The 22,375-nt window shown below is 36.7% G+C and overlaps 1 protein-coding gene across 1 annotated transcript in view; it reads right to left on the reverse strand.

Annotated features, from left to right (window-relative positions):
- The window catches only part of ssbp4 (single stranded DNA binding protein 4), a 78,087-nt gene that overhangs the window by 55,155 nt on the left and 557 nt on the right, over positions 1–22,375 (reverse strand). The window contains exons 2-3 of the mRNA XM_067415976.1: positions 7,750–7,822; positions 581–642 (exon numbers count right to left, since the gene is read on the reverse strand). Of these exons, the coding sequence (XP_067272077.1) occupies positions 581–642; positions 7,750–7,822 (135 nt within the window). The remainder of the gene's footprint in view (positions 1–580; positions 643–7,749; positions 7,823–22,375) is intronic.

Raw genomic sequence — 22,375 nt, forward strand, 5'->3', positions numbered from 1 at the left:
AGCTTCTTGCTAAACAGCTAGTCCACTAGCTTAGCCATATTTTTCACTAGCAAAAAGATGCTTTGTTCTTGGTACTCTGCTGGTTGACCAAGAGAGGCTTGCTGGTTAAGCAAAGCTAAGAAGCCTTTGTAGGCACAATGTTGGTCATTTCAACAGGATTGTGGATGTAAGACCCTATTGAATAGACTGTACATCTAGCCCTCACGGCCTCATTTTAATTTGCGTAATAAATTAAATATGGCCTCTACCCTGGCTAAGGTTCACAGAGTGAATGCCAACAAAGAGGAATACAAGAACCTGTCTTTAAACCCGCCAACAGTCATCCTCTGTTGAGTTCTTCAAATCCATCCACAGCAATCAAATCAAAGATCATCTCTGCTGGTCGTATTCCTCTAACGTCTGCACGTGAAACAGGCCTAATGCTGTATGGCAAAATACAAATATATATGTAATAAGGAGACACCAACTTCCAAGAATAATGGACTGTCGTTTATTAAGGCTCCTCTACTGCTGCTAATGGCTAGCATGGGCATACCGTCAGAGAATGTTAGGGGTTTTGAGTTACAAGATCGATACATACCACCACCATGAGTGCAGGAATCCAGGAGGCTCTCCTAATGTGATATTCTTCTCCCATCGGATCTAAAGAGGTAGAAACAGACAGAGAGAGACAGAGAAAAAGAGGTCAAGTATGAATAGAGCAGATTCAGAAAGCATGAACTACAGTTAAAAAGCCATGTTATAATAGCAAAACGATGTAAAACAAATTAAACATCTAGTTCTCTTGGTTCGGTAGACCAATGGCAAGCTGGTTCCAGTCTAGGGATGTACAAAAATACTTCCAAAACAGACCAAAATAAATATTCAACCCTAATGTATAATTTATCCAATATATGTGTCCATAACACACCATTTCAATTATTAGCTAATGGTGATTTATGCAACAAATCAAGTCATGTTCACTCTATCTTTAAAGATTGCATCTACTCAGCCTACCACTGTAACAGATGCTTCTTTTCCAAACAGACGTATTGATTTTAGAACATGCCCTGTCCATAACTATGCACCCAAAAAGCTGATGTGCATTATTTTGCGTCTCCCTGATGTAAGGGACTGATTAACAATGTTTTAAAATTGTGTGTGTGAGTGTGTGCTGATCTGTGCAGAGTTGTGTAGCCCCTTGAGGTCCAAGGTGTAAGTAGAGGGAGTTTCAGCAGTAATTGTGAGGTGGCAAAGGGAACAAGCAGGTGACTGCTCCCTCATTAAGCTTCAATGCACAGGTGCGTCCTCCTGCTGTGTACCTGCCCGGGCCGAAAGACCTCCCCTGTGGTGTACGAGTGTGCCTGAGCTAAGGTCTTGAGATCTGACGAGCGTTCGGCTAATTGAATAGCAACGGCGGTAATGACGACTGTCGACGGCACACATGTTGACGCCCTACTGCCGTTACAAAAACACTGAAACATTGGTAAACACAGCCATCTGTTTACTTGTTGACTCTTTAATATTTATTAACAGAATACGGTCTTATTTTGCATGCATAAATTGTAGAATTCGCCTTTCTAAGACTATGCTACTGATGATATCAATACCTGAGGCAACAAATCAACAGCATTAGGCAACTAATGCATTTAAACTATGACAGATAGTCGATTTTAGCAAAAACAATTAGTAGGTCGGACCAGATAACTGATAAATCAACCAATAGTTGATAACACAGTAACACAAAATAGTGCTGAACTTTATTACAAAAATCAAAAAACAATACTGAACCATAAAAAAGTACTGAACATTAAAAAAAAAAACGATTATACCTTGATCATCCACGTTACAACAGATCATAGTGCATTAACTTATGTTAAGAGATACAACTTTAAAATGTTAAAATGTAACCGTAAATGTTAAAAATTAAAGATGAACAATACTTTTATTCACCTTAGTTAATATTACAAATGGACTCATTGTAAACAGTTTTCAGCGTATCGATTCAGAATCCGGATCGCCAATGTCACTTGATTTCAGCAGTTTGACACACGATCCGAATCATGAATCAATCTGCTGATTCATAACCGTTCAAATCTTTGTTTGCGGATTGAAAACAAAAACGGAAGAGAAGACAAAGCTGAACTAACGGAGGTCACATATGGACTACTCTGATGATGTTTTTATACCCTTTCTGGACAGGGACAGTATACCGTACATACATTCAATAGAGGAACAGAAAGCTCTCGGTCTAAATATAAAATATCTTAAACTGTGTTCCGAAGATGAACGGAGGTCTTACGGGTGTCAAACGACAATAGGGTGAGTCATTACTGAGAGAATTTTTGGGTGAACTAACCCTTTAAAGATGGCCATCTTTAGATATCTACGCAAAGGCCATCATATTAGCCTCCATTCCATTACAGATTTGTGCAAAAGGTTTATTTTCTACATGTTGATAAAAAAAAACTATTGCCAAATGTATATCCATTATTTATGGATCTTAATAGGTATGAATCCAAGCATTAATGGCAAGGAAAGCCCCTTATACTTGGGAGCTGCCATGTATGAGGTGTTTCTGGGTGTTTCTCGCTTAGTGGTCTTAATAAATTGAGGCATTTATTTGTGGTTTAGAATCCAGTATTGTCTTTTATGAGTTTAAAAAATAATTCTGCCTTGTCTTCTGTCCCAAAATACTGGATCATCTTTAAAGAATGATGGATATTTATTTATTTATTTATTGTACGTACAGACTGCGAAAAAACTGTTTCCTGTTTTTTTTCTTTCAGTTTTACAAAATTTTCCTTTTTCAAATTGCCTGAAAAACCACCTCATTTGAGCATACAAACATTGTGATATATGAGAGCGAAATGTAGGTGTTTCCATTGGGTGTATTTTCAAATGCACAATTTACAGCACTAGTGTTGTCATGATACCAAAATTATGACTTCGATACGATACCAGACTAAAATATCGATATAGCGATACTAAATCGATACCACAGTAAAAAAAAAAAAAAAAAAAAAAGATAAGATGCTTAATATGACAACAGAACTTGTTATTATTCATTGTTATTTTTACTAAAAATTCATGTGGCCACCAGCATGTTCCTTAGGGTTGGGCATCGTTTTGATTTGAACAATTATTGATCAATTGCTATTAAAATTCTCTCACAAATTTTTGCTATCTCAATGTATTTTTTACAATGGGGTACTTGTGTTGCAATAGCTTACACACAGCACAAGGAAGCTTGATTTCGAATGGTAAATTGAATTTAAAAAGACGAGTAATCAGTAATAAAATAAGAACAAATAAACAGATTACAAACAATAGCACAAATAAATGCAATAGAATAGAAGATACAAATGAAATAGACTGCTTTATTTTTTCAGGTAGGTCTAACATTCAGATAAGAAACTGAATAAAAAAATGCATAGTAATTACATTTAAAACAACATTGGATAATGTTCTTTGTAAAAAAAATTAAATAGTCTACAGATGAAACCATTAAAGTTACACAAGTTGATCAGTCAAGAGCAGTGGGATCGTTTGTCTTTTTGTAGTTTGAATAACAAATGACTGCGGTCCCTTTAAGACTAACGGGCGCATGGATCCTAAACACTGTTCCTGTTACTCGTTCTTCCTGAACTGTTTGCGACTGTGTTTACGTTAATACTCTTCCAGATGTGCACTGATAATTCTTTGAGGGTATTTGACCAATAATAAGCTGGAAAAAGAAGCAAATGTTTGCACTTGTATCATGTCAGATGCGGCTTTAGGTAGGCTATGTGTGTGCGCTTCAGATGTGAGCACGAAATCTGCAGGGATTAGTAGAATTAATTTATGTGCAATCCCGCGCGAAATTAAGACCGAACACACACTAACACACTGTGATGAGGAAAAAGTCCAGCAGAACGCGTGTTCGCCGTGCTCAGAGGTTAACCGGGCTGAGTGAGAATATGCCGGTGTATGTCAACTCGCTTTCGGTCGGAGAGGAGAGCGCAGCTGGTATCGATACTGTAAAAACTGAGAATCGTATCGTTTCAAATATTCCAGTATCGATACATATCAAAATATCGATATTTTTGACAACACTATACAGCACATGTATACTGTATGTAAAATCTCCCACTCTATTTCCTTCTATTTTAGAACACTTGATTATCTAATCAAATAGATCATAATATGTATTACAGTGATAAAAAAGGAACTGAAATTAGATGCATTTGTGATTTGTTTATTTGCTTCTGTCTGCTGCATAAACATATCACTTTGCTTTCTCATGTCTGTAGCATAAAATATATACCAGCTGTATATAAAGTAATGAAATGAAAATAAATTAGGGATGCACCGATATGAAAATTTTGGTCGATACGATAACTGATCATTTTTTATATTTGACCACTGATAACCAATATATTGGCAGATTTTTGAGAGCCTGATTACAAAAACAAGTGTCTCACCCAATTATAATGTTCGCATTATAAGACTTGCACGTAACTGTATTTAAATTTTTAAAGCATATTTCAAGCGATTCAAAACCATCATGATGAACAGTGCACATCTGAAATGTCTCAGCTGAAAGAAAGAATCCATTATCGGCTTATCTGCAAAATGTTCTTATGTTTTCTAATGTTCTACGTGAATGCAGCATCTAGTCAACAAATGAATTACTTCATAATGATATGAAATCAAGTATGGTAGTGTACGGATTACATACCATTGTATTGTCTGTTTTAAATCCGCATCTGAAGTGTTCCTCTCTATTGAGTGTGCAGTCTCACGTGTCAAAACAAACTCCAAGAGCTGTCAGTGAATTTGCCCCTCTAGAGGCCAATCTCATACTGTATAACGACAGCGGACTCTTCTCAGCCACTCCAGCAATGGACGCAGTATCCATTGTAATACTGCAGTACAGTATTACTGTACTTTAGTAATACTGTACTAAAGTACAGTATTCGATACTGATACTGTACTTTAGCTGCAGTTCACAAAATACAAGAACTGCAGCTAAAAACACTAAATAACATTAAAATGACTTGGATGTTTTTGCTACTGAACCGATTATTTGGGATGCACAATATAATCACCACCATATATGTTCATTTTTAATGTTAATAATCATTATCAGCCTGAAAAGAAAATGCGTCCTATATCTCAAAGCCGATAAGTAATGGATTATTTCCTTCAGCTTAGATGCGTAACGTTCGCAATGATTTTAAATTGCCTGAAATATGATTGGAATCACTTCAAAAAGGAAAATCATTTTAACACTGGTTCAAACTAGGCTACTGTACTTTATAAGTTTGATTTATGTTAAAGGGTTTGGAACATGGCTTTTAATGGTGAGACTTGTTTTTGTAATCAGCCTAGTACATATACTGAATGTATTTAGATTTAACGGCCAATATACCGGTATCGGCCAAAATGTTCATATCTGTGCATCCCTACTGATTATGATCAAATTTCACCATAAGAAAAGGGGAAATTACTGAAGTTTGATTAAACATCTCATCTGTATTTGATTTACAGATACATAATTGAAAGAAATTATATTCTGGAAATGCATTAAAAGCCCATTTTAAAAGAATCTTACTTGTACTGATTTGTCCAGGAATTGAAATGTAAAATCATGATATCACACTGTGGTACATTTTTAAATATCCATGCCAAACACTTGCTAAAATTCAGAGACAACACCTCACCAGTCTCACCAAGGTCCCAGGAGGTTACAAGCACAAGGCCAGACTTTGGCATAGTGCTTCATCTTTGTCAAAATTTGTCTGAGCAAAACATTTAAAAACACTGGGAGCTTTTGGAAGTGCACTTAATGATATCCACACAAACAAACGCAGCAGGTACCAGAGGGCCGCGGCAAATGCAATAAGATGGATGATAACATTTGAAAAGTTCACAATCTGTAAAGGTCCTGAAGCACTAAAGAAGAGTTACACAATCTCGTTAATGTCTTATAATGTCAAACAATTAACATTTACACATCTTTATAAGTACAAAAACATATCTTGTCAAAAACAGCTTCCATATTCATTCAAATTACCAATTGAAAAGATGAACGGTAGGGCTGGGACGGTTTGGATTTTTTCTTACCGCGGTTGAAAAGCAAGAAATTCCCGCGGTTCAGTGGTAAACCGCTTTTAAACCTGTGATATTTAAAAATATTTAAATTCTTTTCCTATAGTTTGCTCTGTAAACTCAATTGAGAGTATAACTAATGCATATATGCCATTTTAAATACTGTAGTCTATTCCAGATATATATAGCCTACATTTTAAAATAATAAATGCTCAAACATCCATTTCATAAGCATGCATAAACAACGCTTTCTGCTTCACCCCTGTGGTAAAAATCACGTAAAACAGCATTCACATACAAAACACTGGGTCAATATTATAGTTTGAAATTATAGTTAAGTAGAAAATAGTATGAAAGGAGATATTAAAATAAAAAGTGCACAACTCCTTCTAGGTGGAAGCAAGCTACTTTTTCCCCTGATGTGCAACCTTTTTTCCCCTCACGTGAGTCCTTATTCCTTTGTAAAATAAAGTTAAGTTTTTAAGTAGAAAATAGTATTTATGTAAAGAGATAAAACCCAGACTAGCCTATAGTAAATTATATCTTTTTATACAAATAAAACAAATCACAATTAAGTGAACATGCTAGATTTTTTTAGCAAAAAATATGAAGGCTGGAATGTAATTTTTTTTTTTGATGGCGGAGACGAACTCAGACCCGCGGTAGGCATCGAGTGACTGCGGTATTGCGGTAACCGTCCCAGTCCTACTGAACGGACATCACCTGCCTCCAACAAAGCACAATAAAACGCACTGTGTAACAAATTTCAGCAAAACCTTCAAAAATGGAACTAAATTCAGTTCCACACGAACCGACTTCTTGATTAAATTAAAGAATAGGCTATCAAAGCCCATATAACTTTTTAAAGAAACGAAAAACCAATAGAAGTCTTTGATCGGCCTTAAAAGAGAGCATTACAGCAGATCAGGAGATCGAGAGTGTATTACAAACCAATTGCACCTGTTCTCACAAAGGCCAACATTAAATCAGACTTTTAACATGCAGTCGTGTTTAAGAGCGGTTCTGAACAGAAGTGGTGGCATCACCTCCACTCCAGACATGTAGTGTACTCAAGCTCCATATAATGTTCATATAGTGAGAACGGCACTGACACCATCTACAGCAGAAGCTCCACCGCTCCATAAAAACCATACCGACAATCCACTTTACTGCGCCAGCAGTAGCCGTGCGGATGTTAATGCTCTGATCGCGCCCCCTCAGTGGCGCTCAAACTGATTTTTAGAAACGCAATCGCTGGTGACATGTTGCATAATATCATAGCAACCACACTTCCATTTATTGATAAAGACCTTCCAATGTTTTAGCAGGTAAAAGGAGGTCGTTTTTGGAGGGAAAAATCTTGCTAAATAAGTTGTTTAGTTAATAAGTAGCAGGGCACAAATGCTGATTGACACTTGTCAGAGTTCAGAGATGACGATGTATGTTATGCAAAAAAATATACAGTCTAGAACCGGTGTTAAACTAAGATCTGCAAATATCTCTGTATATTACAAAAATACATTAGCTCTAAAACTAACAGCTCACACTTGCTGAAACAAAGCAATTGGAATTGATTGGTTGATTGATTGATTGGACAGTTTCAGAGTATTCAATACATATTTCTAGACTACTCAATAAGTGTTTGCTTGGGAAAACTGAGTGTGCGATTCCACTTACCTCTGACAGGAAGGTCTGTGCCGATTTCTGTGCGCCAACATGCAGCAAGTACTCATACACATATAAAGCTAACCTGCAAAACAAAAGAGGAAATGGGCATTGTAAGTCTCAGGCGACTTGAAGGTTTCTCTTCAATCGTTCATTTTGGGTTGGTCCCAAACCAAGTTAGAAAAATGCAGTTCCACTGGCTTTCCCATTCTAGATGGACAAGCAAACACATTACAGCAATTAACTTGGGTGCATGTTGAAACCTTGCAGGTGCTCAATCGCAAAACATTCTTAGAAATGCAGACTTTTTGAGGTGAAGGCCACTCATTTCTGACACTAAAGAGTGACCAAGTCAATGACAACAAGTGTAATTTCATATTTCTTTATAACAAAACCACTGCAAAAAGTATCAGCACTGCGATTTAAAAGGTTAAATTGGGGTCAGAAAGATTTTCATGCAGCAAGGACGTATTTAAAGGTTCACTTTCACCGTACATCGATGCGTACGGCCGTCTGTCAGAAGCTGGTTATTTTAGCTTATAAAGTTTTAAATATTCATATATTTATTACAAAAACCCATCTATTTGCTTCAGAAGTCCCTGGAGTCATGTGGATTACTTTTTTGATGGATGGATTGATGGATGGACGCAATTTTTTTTGAAGCTTCAAAAACTGTATTCAATGCCATTACAAAGATTGGAAGAGCCATGATGTTCTTTAATGTAACTCAGACTGTGTTCGTCTAAGGGAAGATAGTCATATTCAACTAGGATGACTTGAGGGCGAGTAAACTGTCATAATTTTCATTCATGGGTGCCCTTAAGTGATCAAAAGTGACAGAAAAGACATAAAGGATGTTACAAAAATAGACAATATGTCTATTTCAAATAAATGCTAAACTTTTGAACAGTCAATTTATCCAAAATCCTGGGGGGGAAAACGATCACAGTTTTTACAAAAATATTACAGCACAACTACTATCAAAACTGATAAATGATAATAATAAAAATAAGTTTCTTGAGCAGCAATTCATTATATTAGAATGATTTCTGAAAGGATCGTGTGACATCGAACACTGGAGTAATGATGCTGAAAATTCAGCTCTGTATCAGAGGAATAAATTACACTTTAAATGTATATTAAATGTAAATTTCACAATATTACTGTTTTGATGTATTTTTATAAAATAAATGCAAGAGACTTCTTTCAAAAAATACAACAACAACAAAAATTTAAACAAATACCACCAACTTTTGAAGTGAGGCAAGTAAGATGCAAGTTTATTTGGCATATCACTAATTTAAAAAGTTAAATATAAACAAAAATAATACAAATGCAGCCTTCAATTATTTCAGAATTAAATACATTTCTTTAAGTTTTTCCAATAAATTATTAAAGTAAATACCATTAAAGGACATGAATTAATATAGAACATGTATTCTTACAGTGCATTTTTAAATGTAGCTGTTGAGCCTTCATTAAACAAATAAAAAGTAGTGTTTTCAATTATGATTAAATGCAGTAATTTGCTGCATTAATTGCATTACAAACATAACCAACAAAATCATGCAATAACTAAATACTAAATGCAATTCAATCAATTTTTTGAGAGCTCCTTTATAATGTATATCAAACCAATCTAATTCTTAATGTAACGAAATGTTGAATTATCTTCTATTGGGGCTTTTGTTAGGAAATATTAACATGTGATTAATTCAATGAATTGCATGAAACTAATTTGATTTAAAATTATAAAGAATTTAAAGGCCTAATAAAAATGCATTATCTGTCCACGAAATACACTCCCCATTACTATTTAAAGAGCATCTCCAGAAGAACAGCTTCAAGGATCAAATACCAAGGACTCATTATCCCCTCAAACGTCTGAATTATTTCTTGGGGTTTCATCAGACGTACTCATTTTAGGAGCTACCCTCAAGTATACATACAGCTGTCAACAAAGTTGTACTTTTGTGCAATGCGAGGAGAAGATTTCAGAGTTTTGCTTCTAATTCAATTACAGTCATTTTAACATTTTGAAAAATGGAAATTCATCATCTTAAGTATTTCACGGAACTCATGTCACGCTTCATTTTCTCAAAAGCACAGCACATCTGCGCAGGTTCTTCCAGCAATGTGATGAGTTTACGAACGCCAAAGTCCTTCAACTGTCTGACACACTGACCTTAGAAGAGCATAAAAGACCAACCCTTTCATTCGTCCCATCATTCCCAACAAGATGGATTTCCACAACTTGATTTGATCATCTAGATTTTCTTACATCTTTATTAGTTTAGAGATTTCTAACAGTGAACTACCATTTAGACAAACATATTAGGCTGCAACATTTTTTGGACTTCCATCCACACTGAGATGCCATTTTTGTCCCATGAAAACAGCTTTTTGAAGACAACATCCCATATCTGAAAATGCCATTTTTGCATCGTAGTGTGGACTGTGAAAAGTGAGGTTTTTGAAAATGATGACACATATTTAGCCATGTGATACATATTGAACCGATAAGAAATGGTTTTACCAGTATGTGCCAGCTATGAGCTATTGACTTTCACAGTATTGCTAAAGATATATGTTATTTTGTTCAATTACATTCCTGCAAAGATGACAGAAAAACGTATCTGTAATTGCTGTCCTGTGCAAAACATGAGGGCAATTGCTTTTTCAACCGGAAATGGAACAGTGACTGAGTGGACACAACAGTAAGTCATGCCAGAAGAACAGCTTGAGATCTTTATTAAAACAGGTCAGTCTCATTTCAGTGAACTCATTACAATTTACGTAGTGCCGTAAGATGACTTTAGCTTTTTTTCTGGCATTATGGTGTGGATGAGAAAAAAAAACTAGTGTGGACAATTTAGTTTTGAAACGAAAATGTCATTTTCAAACGTATCCAGATTAATGCCTTAGAAAACTCTGGTTTAAATTTGTCAACTACACTGTAAACCCTATCGCTCAAAATAATGAATTGGTGTGAGTAGAGCCAACTCAAATTAAACATTTAATTTAGAGCATTTAGACTTTTTATTTTTTTGAGTCCTCAAAACTGACACATTTTAAGTAATCTGAATTGTTTCATTTTTTTGAGTTTTATAAACTGGTTTCTTTTCAACTAACTTAAATTTACCCGAAACTAGGATGGGATTTCTATCTCCCAGCATTCTTTGCCATGACACTCAAAAGGGACAGTAAATGCCAAAATTAAGTGTTTTATAATTATTATTATTTTTGGCAAGATTAACGTAGTTTAATAGTTTAGTTAAAGTAGTTGATTTAGAATGTAATGTTTTGTTATTCTGGTTTAAAAAAGTTTCTGTTATGTCGTTTTTTTTTTTTTAAGGTTACTATTAGGACTGGGCGATTAAAAGACGATAACGATAATTTTCACGATATAATAGTTTGATAAATTGTCGATATAATGCTTACACGCCATGCGTAATGCTGCGCATGCGCATTGCAGACCGGGCTTCTGGGTTCTGCACGCGTTGCTGTTTACAGTCAGTGTCTGACAGGATTGGAGGATCGGAGTTAAGTGGAGCGATAAAAATGAGCGATAGTGAAGAAAACTCAGAGCTCACCACCAGCTCGGAGGACACAAATATCCTTGACAAGTTAGTTCGCTCAACTTCAGTGGTTTGGAGATATTTTGGCAATCCCATCCGACATAAAACAGAGCGACATGCGTGGGCTGCTTATCATAGGTTCACGTTCACCACAAGGGATTTGATTATTAAATTATCGTGCTTCTTCGAAGTTCTTCCATATAACATTGAGCCCAACACAGCGATAAATCTACATTAACTACATTCACGCACAGCAGCACAGGCTTATCACCTTGTTAGTTGCGGTGGGTGACTTACAACAAGCTAACACTACCAAACTATAATCACTAAAACATCAGACTTGTACATCGTTATCATAATTATTTGTCTTTGGTGATGTATTAATGACTCCGCATGGCCTCCAATGTGAGGCAAGAGAGGGGGGACTCAAAATGTTTCTTAACTTAAAACACTTTTTTTTTTGCCCGTTTGCGTTTTTAGTGGTTTACTACTTACACGATTAAGTAATGATATTATTGATATCCAGTGTATAGTAAAAAAAAATGCTTACCACAATTAATATTTTAATAATTAAATCTACCTCAGTTTTAATACATTCTTCACGTGTTTGGGAAGTGTTTGTCATGTTTTGACAATAAAAGATAGTTTAAAAGCACAGTTAACTGTCTGTTTTCTGCATCTTTCACTCAGGAGCAAAAATATGCCTTGAAATTTTAAAGAAATAAAGATTTTACATTTATCATGATATTTAATATTTAAACGGCTGTCTTTCAAACTTCCTCTGCACGCAATTGGATATCGCTACAACCAACCAGAGCAACATGAAGCGGAGCTAGTTAATAGATTAAACTTTCACCGTATCCCGTCGCCAAAACTCTGAACACTGTATGAATTTCTTTCTTCAGCTGAACACAAGGGAAGATATTTTGAAGAATGTCAGTTACCAAACAGTTAACTGGAACAACTGACTTCCATAGTAGGGAAAAAAATACTATGGAAGTCAATGGCTCCAGTTAACTGACATTCTTCAAAATATCTTCCCTTGTGTTCAGCTGAAGAAAGAAATTCATACATTAAAGGATGACAGAATTTTCATTTTAAAGTGAACTATCAATCAACTTTTTTTATATAGCGCTTTTACAATCGCGATTGTGTCAAAGCAGCTTCACAGTGTCCCTATCCCTTTAAGAATAACTTAAGTGCCATTCTTTGTTCTTTTCTCAGAGAAAAGCTTAACTCCAAGGCGGTCAAAGCTGATTTGAAAGACCGCCGTTCACCAGCCTCTGTGTTTACTAGTAGCACGCAAGGGCAACTCTGCTGTCATTATGTTAAGCCCCTCCTCCCCACACACACACACACACACACACACATACAAACCACCGACTCTATACACGATGTGATTGGCCCAACCAGAGTTTGTTTTTTCCAGCTCAGACGTGTATTGACAGTTGCTAGAAAATACTCGCTGCAGATTAGATTTGCTGACGCTAGGGTGCGTCTAGATTTCTAGGCTAGGAATTTTCTGTTATTTGTGAATAAAAACTTTTTTTCAATGTTTTTTTTCAAACTTTTTTCTTTGTTTCCATGTTTTCACTGTTAGACGCTAGGGGACACTTTTACGCATCTTCTGAATGAGTACTGAATCTCCTGATCAAAATGCACGCAAGTAAGACGCAGTAAAATGAGCGATTGTACGTAATCATCATCATTAAACAGCATATAAATCAAAACTGCCTAATGTTAGTGAATGAAATGTGGACACAGGACAAGCGACAGTACTGTGTAAGCATTAGGAGTGTTGATGGACTTGCATCACTCTGAATCTGATCTGGATACAGTCTTTCACAAAAACGTGATTTTCTCAGCTTCTTGTTAAAATGTTGCTTTTTTTATGAAACTTACCCATATTCAAGTGTTGATAAAAAATGAATGCATGAGGCTAGAATAAAACTTTTATTTGTTTGTTTAAAGGGGTGATGAATTGAGAAATCAACTTTCCCTTGAGCTTTTGATATATAAAAGGTCATGGTAATATAAGAATATCCTGTAAGTTTCAGAGCTGAAAACATCCTTGTTAGTCAAAGAAAAGCTTTTATAGACACCAGGCCCACCAAATGATCGTGTGCTTCATCCTTACATAATCACGCGACGAAACACCTCTACAGCATGTCTAAATCAGTAGCCCCGCCCACCGACTCATGGAGGTGATTGGCTTGCGCTAGCCAACAACAATAAACATGCCTAGGAAGATAGCAAGATATTGAGCTATTCCTAGCTATTGAGCTATTGGAACCGACAGGAATGGTGCAATACACTTATGTGAGTAAAACAAGTTTTATATGTAATAGTATTGCATTGATATAGATCGTTTAGCTGATGTGTACATGTCTAACAGAACATACCTTTAGCACACTGGACTCAGACATGAATGGGCCAGGACTCACAAAGCACAACGTCCTGGGGCTGTTTTTTTCAGACCTGCTACCAAAACATAAGCCTGTCGGCAGGCCAATGAATCTCGTAATATTCCTATCTTGATCTGCGCTAGGGCTGGGCAATATGACGAAATATATCGTCTGGACGATAGAAAATGTCTATTGTTTTATATAAGGCTCTATCGCTTACGCCACGATAAGGCATTTACGGCAGAATTTTACGTCAAGATGCACCTCACGCCACGGCATGCCCATGCACGCTGCAATACATAAACAAACATGGAGGAAGACGGTAGTAGACGCGGTTCAGACCAGGGTAATTCTCAGAGTAATTATGCCAGATGTGGTGGCATAAGCGCTCAAAACAAACTTCAGACACAGACACTGCAACGGGCTTTTACGCGTGGCACACCATATATTGAAATATTTTAATGGCATGGCGAAAACGAAACATTTTCTTGACCGACCACCGAGCCTCATTAGCCGGTTGAAACCGGTTAACCGATTAGTTTAAAATATGTTGCGCTATTTGAAATAACAGCCGCGAGTCTGTCTGTCTCTCTCTCTCTCTCTCTCACACACACACACACACACACACACAGTCCTAGCGCTGCCGCCTCCCTTCCACTCACTTCACTTTTTTTAAATCCCCCAAAGCGCGAAACACGAGTCCCGCAAACGCGCCACCGAGGAGCTTGTTTGTAATCGGAGGACAAATGGCTCCTTAGTTCGAAATGGTTTGGTCAAGGTGATCGCGTTGAAAATAAAGGCATTTGTCTAGTGCAAGAAGCTCATTTGAAACTTTGCCGTGGCTAATTTAAGAAAATGACAGCTCCGAAGAGACGCCGCTTTAGTTTGAGGTAGTGCTAACAATAATAAAGAAAGACGATGATCAACACCTTATGTGTTACCACTGAAATGTAGATGTAATATATTTCCGAATGTAAGCCCATCTTATTCGGAATAACGCTTCATACGGTCGTCTGCCCTGACTTTAACCTCGAGTGTTTTAGCCTGTTTACTTTTTGCAAACCTTGTGAGCGCGCAAACCCAAACGCTGTGACCTCGCGCCAAATGTTTTTATTGGTTTATTAACTACAAACAGGCGAGTTATGAAAAATTGAGTGCGAGGGATATGTTCACTTCACACAAAAAGATTTTGGAATGAGACAGCTAATTGTAGTAGCGTTTAGTCCACTGTATAATAGCCTAATTTGGAAATCACTTTTTTTTTTGTTTAACCGACAACTTTGATCGGTTAACGTTGATACGGTCAACCATCGGTCAAATGGTCATCGGTTAACATCCCTAGGCAGGTGTTAACTTTACCAACAGTCTTGCTTGAAAAAAGGTTCTAAATAAAATTAAAATGTAGTCCATACTACCTTTATTTGTTTTGTATATCATTTCAAACAGCATTTCCACATTGCAATTTTGTATAGACTATTCATAAACTGAATTAACAGAAAAATTGCTATATCGTTATGTATATCGTTATCGGGATATCAAATGAGCTATATCGGGATATGAAATTTTGGCCATATCGCCCAGCCCTAATCTGTGCTATTCACTCTCTCTTGACTTGACATTTGAAGGGTGCGTGTCGCGCTTATATTGACCGATCGTGCAGGCCATGTAATATAAAAACATTTTTATATTACAGATTGAACTATTATTTATAAAATAATAGTTCAATCAATGGCGGGTGGATGAGAAGTAAATCATTGATTTTGTTTGATAAAGACGTTTATGAGCCCTGTGATAGAGAGAATTCCGGTTGGCACTTTCAAAACAATCCCTCCCTCCCCCGTGAAATGACAGGGGAGCTGAAGCTCATTAAATATCCAAATCTTATCCAATCCTAGCTGTGGGCGTTTACTTCCAAGTCTCCAGTGCGTCACGCCCATCGAAACCCAGCGTTCAGAAGACAGACTCAAAACCAGTGTAGGAAATAGCCTATTACTTATTGGTTATGGTGTTTTTGAATGTAAAAACCACATGAACATCATTAGTTGATATAGTATAAAATAGTATACAACAGTATAAAAAAAGCTAGTTCATGACACATTTAAAAGAAGAGGGTCAGCTCTTTCTTTTTATATATTCATGCTCAGATATTCATTAAAAAATATATATATTCCAGGGGCTATTAAATTTTGGTGAAAATGGTCAAAAAACCCTAGCGGTGGCTGGCAACTTTTTTTTAAACGCTGGCTGTGAAAGAGTTAATGTAGAAATAATTCCCGGACTCCCGGTAAAAACTAGTCAACTAATCATTTAGGCATTCCACTGGCTTAAAGATGTAGTTTTGCTTCCAGAGCTCTATGGTCAATAGTTTGTTAAAAAAAACGGACCTCCAGACTGAATCATGTACTCAACAGTATGAGTCTGCTCGACTGAATGGCATTGAGATGGATCAAATGGAGATTCCCACAAGTGGCCGGATGAAATTTTCACCATAAGCTCTAGATGATCTGAGGATCTTCTGCAGGCTGAAGATGGGTTCCTGCTCTTGGCCTGAGGCATTACTGAGAAGGACTTCATGGGCTTTAGGAAGCGCTTTTTGTCATACTGTCAGAGGAACATATCGGTATTTCGACTAATAGCGAGACCGCAGGAGGATCAACAGGCTGAGACGCTCAGTGTGCGTTCGACTAATCCTCATGCAACACAACTGCTCGGGGTGCAATAGGAAGGCGGACCTATTGACTTAATATTTAGATTAATGACTCTGTAAGACCGGTCGAGAGCTATCGTTTTCACACGCCTGCTTCTGAGCCACGCAGCAGGGATAATTTAGACCTTGACAGCGGAGTACGGACGTCTGCATGGATGCCGATACGGCGGTGATGGACAGGAATATCTGACGAGGTTCTGCTTTTGCTCTGCCATTCAGGCATGCCGGCTCACTGTGTGTCCGGTCTCATCATGATGAGCTCTCCTGACTTAACCTGAGAACACATTTTGACATCTCGCCCGAGGCTCCCAGTCAAGACTCCGTTTATACATAAAAGAGGCAGAGCCAAGTTTAGCTAGCTTAAGCGCAGACAGTTAACAAATGAACTTAGCTGTCTCCATTTCAATAATTCAGCTGCAGGGTCTCGTGTGAAGACGAAGAGCATGTGAGGAGAACTAGAAAGTTGGCTCAAGTTTATAAGTGAAGTTAAGGGATATCATTTTTTTTTAAAGTCCAATAATCAGTTTATTTAACTATGTTTTACTAGAAAATACAATTTCAGTATTTCAAAATTAATGTTACATTTCTGAGTGGAAATTGTTTCAATACCAAAAAAAATTCAGTGCATGTCAAACAACTCCATGCTGGCATTTGCTTGAATTTGCACAATTTCTTAAGGAATTTTGTAAGGAATAAGGATGTATCCATTTTAAAGTTCTGGATGATATAAGGCGATAATTATTTATTGGTTGATGAATGATGAATACAAATAAATGAAAGATAAACACTAAAACTAGCGTTCATTTTGTCAGCATTTTTTTTTATTATTTAGTCTTAGTCCTGATTTAAATTGTATATTTTAGTTATCATATTTAGTCAGCCTTGTCATGTCTTTAGGTTGTCATAAATCTCTTTAAGGTTTTCATTGACTAAAACTGCAAAAATATTGCATGCATTTTCGCCATGCTGCATAACGAAAAATGTGATTATTTTGCTCAAAATTATAAAATCGCAACGATTGTTGTTGTTTGAGAAATTTATTTTTTCCCATTTTAATCAGAATTATTGTACTTTCACCTATAAGCAGATATCATATGCATGGTTTCTTTTACCTCATCTAGTTTCCTGATTTACAATAGGCCATTTATCATATAAATTAATACATTTTAACAAAAATTAAAACCTAATAGTAAAACCTAATAGTAAAACCTAATAGTAATTCCAATAATTCCAAATGGCTTTTTATTTTTTTTATTAAAACAACAGCATAAAAAACTTTGTATTGTCGCACAGAAGTTGCGCAACTCACAAAAGCAAGTCGAGATCCATGTTTGGATTTATTACAAGTCATCACTGAGGTGGTTTAATCGCAGATATAGTCACAGCAAAAACCACAAGTGGCTCGAGACCGACTCCAGTTTTACCTGTTTGTTGGTTTTCACAAATCATCTGTGCTTCTTTCACAGCGTAGAGAGAGCACATGCGCATGGTTGCCAGATTGCAAAGATTAAGTAAAACAAAAGGAAAATGTATCCTTTTAAGGCACCCACACACTACAAAGATAACCGGGCAGATTTAAGGCCTGATCCTCCCCTTCCAAAAATAGAGGCTTTTTATACTTGGTAGTTCTAGGAACTTAGTTATAGGAAATAGCCATCCGGCTGGATCCCCGAGAACCAAATATTCTCCTAGGGCTGTTTTCCTGGAAGTGACGCAGGCCACGCTCGTAAGCTGCGCTTGTTGTGACTTTTATTTTTTACAGCGTGGCAGACATTTTGACGGCGATGAGAACGCCAGTCTTTTCTATGAAGAACATAAAAAATAGAGTATATGAAAAAGTATTAGAGTTTGCCATGTGGTTGATTCATGTCGCTAGCTGAGCAGAAATACATAATCATGTTTTGCTTGGTCCCCCTCAAAGTTGCGTTCTCATTTTCTCAGTGTAAAGGTTCATCTATCACGGTTTTCCATGTTCGTAGAGTTAGTTTGTTGAGTAAGTAAATATATAGGCTAAACTGTGTGTTTACAATTTTTTTCTTTTTAAACGGCCGGTTCTGGTGTTTCTCATGTGTTCTGTCAATCAGCGTACTCATACGTCACTGGTGGTTCACATTGTGCTGGGTTAGACCCTACTGTGAAGTAGGAACTAAATTAGTTTCCCCAAAAGGAGTTACTAAAACTAGAACTAAAATCGTTCCCAGTTCCTGTGGTGCGAACGCTGCAAAAAGCCGGTACTTCCGCCATTAGTTCTAGGAACTATGAAAAGGTTCCTGCAGTGCAAAATCACTAGTCATGATCATCTTGATGGTTCTACAGATTAGCTTATCAGATTTTCCGGTGGTAATGTGTGTTAAGAGTGACTGAATCTGCTTGGAAGACCCCGACCAATTTTAAATCATAAATATCCAAGGGTAATGTGTGTTAAGAGTGACTGAATCTGCTTGGAAGACCCCCACAAATTTTAAATCATAAATATCCAATATGTTGAATATTTATGGTCAGAAATTCTGTTGTGTGGCGGTAACCCAGAGGACAAACGCGCCACGTGGAACAACACGATACCCAATCTAAAAGCGCTGATGGAAGATAGAAGCATAACACGACTTCATCCAAACCTTTTTCATTTTTCCGTGAAATTTTTCTAAAAAGCAGTCCAAACACCATCACCATTTCTTCTTGCATGCCGTCCGCCATGTTTGACCACAAGTGATTTTGCGAGATTTCCCATGTTCACAGTCAGGATGTTTTTGAATGGAATCTTTTAGTGCATGGTGTGTGGTCTTTTAATCAAGAATAAAGAGAGATTTTGATAATGTTTATTTTTTAAATACATTTTAGTGTCGTTTCGTTGTAAACGATATTGCAGGTTAATACAGTAATCGATTAAGGACCTTGGTGTCACCTCGTCTCATCATCGACTCATTTTAAACCCCCGATATACCACAAAGTAAAACTGAAGAACAAACTGATGTAATGTAATTTCAAACAAAATAAGGCCGAAAATAATAATATTTTTTGGGGGAGTTTGGAATAGCTTGCCAAATCGAACTTTCCGGAAAAGTGGCTTTGGCCTGTGGCGATTACATCAAGGTATTTAGTCATGGAAAAAAAGGTTCTTGGCAAGCATTTCGTGTCACAGTTTTTTTGGGTGTCTCAATGATTTTAAACCCTACAAGTGACTTTAGGAATCACAATATTATAATGTACAGTTTGAAAATTAGATTAAAAATTTGATTTGTTAAGGGTTAGCATTAGCATTGGTACATTTGTGCTTTTAAAGATTAACTTTAAGTGAAAGTTAGACGACAGAAAACGGTAATTTAAATGTAATGTGATGTTAAATGAACATGTACAACTAAATATACAATCTGCAGATACCAATAAATAATATTGTTTTGATTCTGTCACAGGTAAACATTTAACCAGGGTTGCACAGATATGAAAATTTTGGATGATACAATAACCGATCATTTTTTATATTTGAAAGCTGATAACCGAAACATTGGGCGATACATCTAAATCTTTGTATATTTTTTGAGAGCTTGATTACAAAAACAAAAGTCTCACCTTGTCCCAAGCATGTAATTATGTTTTTATTATAATTTTATGTAGCTTATATGACAGACTTGTGCTGCACATGTTGCACTTAACTGTTCTTTTTTTTTTTAAGTGATTCCAATCATATTTCACACAGTTCAAACCATCTGAACAGCTGAAGGAAATAATCTATTGTTTATCAGCTTTAATATGTTGGGGGGGGGGGGGGGGGATTCTTACTAGGCCAATAATAATAACATTAAAATTGAACATACATTGACCAATACCGATATGGTTACCCATATATTGTGCATCCCTACATTTAACTAGGTATTTATCAGAAATAAAAAACTAAGCACTTGATGGTGGAATAAGGGACATTCTTAGTGCACTTATAATACAACATGCCACCTTAGATGCAACTTATAAACTGAAAACTCAATTTTAGAACAAATGGTTTGCAAACCAATCAAGTGGCCAGATTGTTCTATTGACATCCTGAAAAGTGCTGTCATTATATTGTTGGTGTGGCCTGGTTCCACATCCTTGTACTTTGTGACAACTCAGCTGATCTCTCATTCATAATAACCAAAGATTGGTAGAAAAATTCATGAATGCAACAGTGCTAAATAAAAAATGTTGATAAACTTTCATAAGGCAATCCATCTCAATTATTCTGATGAAAGCGGGCCGAGCGCTCTTTTAAAAAAGATTTCCAAACACGCACGCACAAAACAGATATTTCCGCGTTACAACTGAGAGCGATCATTAAATATGCCCTGAAATAATTACAGAGAACATCTCTTCAAAGTAAACTTGAAAAGCCATACATCCAGCTATCCAAGATGGGAAATTAATTGATTCTCATCTATGTCTGAGAGCAACGTTTATCCAAAACAGAGCAAATCAGACGCTCTTCATAAGAACAACGTCCTGTTTCTGTGTGCATGCCTGATTCCCTTTATATGTAGCTGAAAACACCTCTATGGAGGAGGCTGAACCATCTGGATGAAATCAAAACCATGCATTCAGACCTACTCGCTGCCTCTTAGACACACCAATAAACTAAGGGAACCCAGAGAAGTGCTCAAGATGTTGGGGGGAAAATAGGAGATGGAGACCCAGACCAGGATCTGTTTTCATTAATTTCCCCTCCAAAGAACACAATGCGCAATTTCATGTAGCATTCCAGCCAATTTGTGGAATCTGATCAAATCTTCCGAACCTGTGGACACTAAACTTTGATGAACCGGAGCTTTGAAAGTAATTAAAGTCAAGAATGACGCAATAAACTTGACATTGCTGATTCGCTGAGTCCTTATAGCTCACTTTTTCATGTGGTTTCTCTATGCAAACTTGGCAAGGATGCCAATGAATGATGTTTAAACTTCATTAGTCCATTCTAAAAACCTACGCTGAGTATGAAATCAGTTCCTTGAGGATTACAGCACCTTTGCTTGACTAGTGCCGACAAATTTCATGAAACAAAGCCTGTGTGGTCACTACACCGCATCTTTGAATACAACATGAGAAATGGTAACCTGCAGTGTTAATGCGGTGCCCGTGGCACCAACACTTAAGGGGACGTCTACATCCTTTCACAAATCCTGATGGACCCACACAACTTCACATTATTATAAGAGACTAAATGAAAATGTCAGGATAAGTGAAAGTTTCTTGGAAAGATAAGGACTCTGAGGTACAGCACAAACTTTTAGGAAGCTTTTCACACAAAAACAACATCACATATCTTCAAAGTGGTAAACAACATCTGAATGATGAAATAACTCCAAACAGGTTTGAAAAACCTCACCAGTTACACTTTCTTCCAGAATTTTCACTCAAAAACGATCTTGTTAGCAACTTTTCTCGCCTTGACAAAGGATGCTGCTCTCTTAGCCTACACAATATTCACAGTATAAGCGGTTTAACCTAATATTTTCCCTTCTAAGTGAGTTATATGTCCACAACAGCTGAAAATCATCTCAGACTCCTCACATAGCCTACTAAAGGTCCTATAGCAGTCTCCAAGTCTGACACAGTAGCCTATGACCCCCCATATGACAGATTTATGAATATTATAGGTCACTTTATAGCTTTTAAGGTTTGTAAGGTTGTTTCTATGGCAACAGATTGTACACAACAGTTGAAAGATCACATGGTGGTGATGTAGTGCCATAAAATATTACAATATGCAGTGTGGAAAAGTCACCAAAACTCGTGTTGCTTCAAGTTTTCAAAAACACTTCACTCTTCAACAAAACATGAAAGATGAAAAATAATCATAAACACGCGTAGAACAACTAAATGTTAGAATTGCTCAAATAAATTGGCTTTAAAACGCAAATACAAACATGATAAGATACCATTGAGTTCAACCAAACACGATCCCGTAGGCTACTAAACATCTC

This window comes from Pseudorasbora parva, chromosome 14 (assembly GCF_024679245.1).
Source record: "Pseudorasbora parva isolate DD20220531a chromosome 14, ASM2467924v1, whole genome shotgun sequence".
Classification (NCBI taxonomy): domain Eukaryota; kingdom Metazoa; phylum Chordata; class Actinopteri; order Cypriniformes; family Gobionidae; genus Pseudorasbora; species Pseudorasbora parva.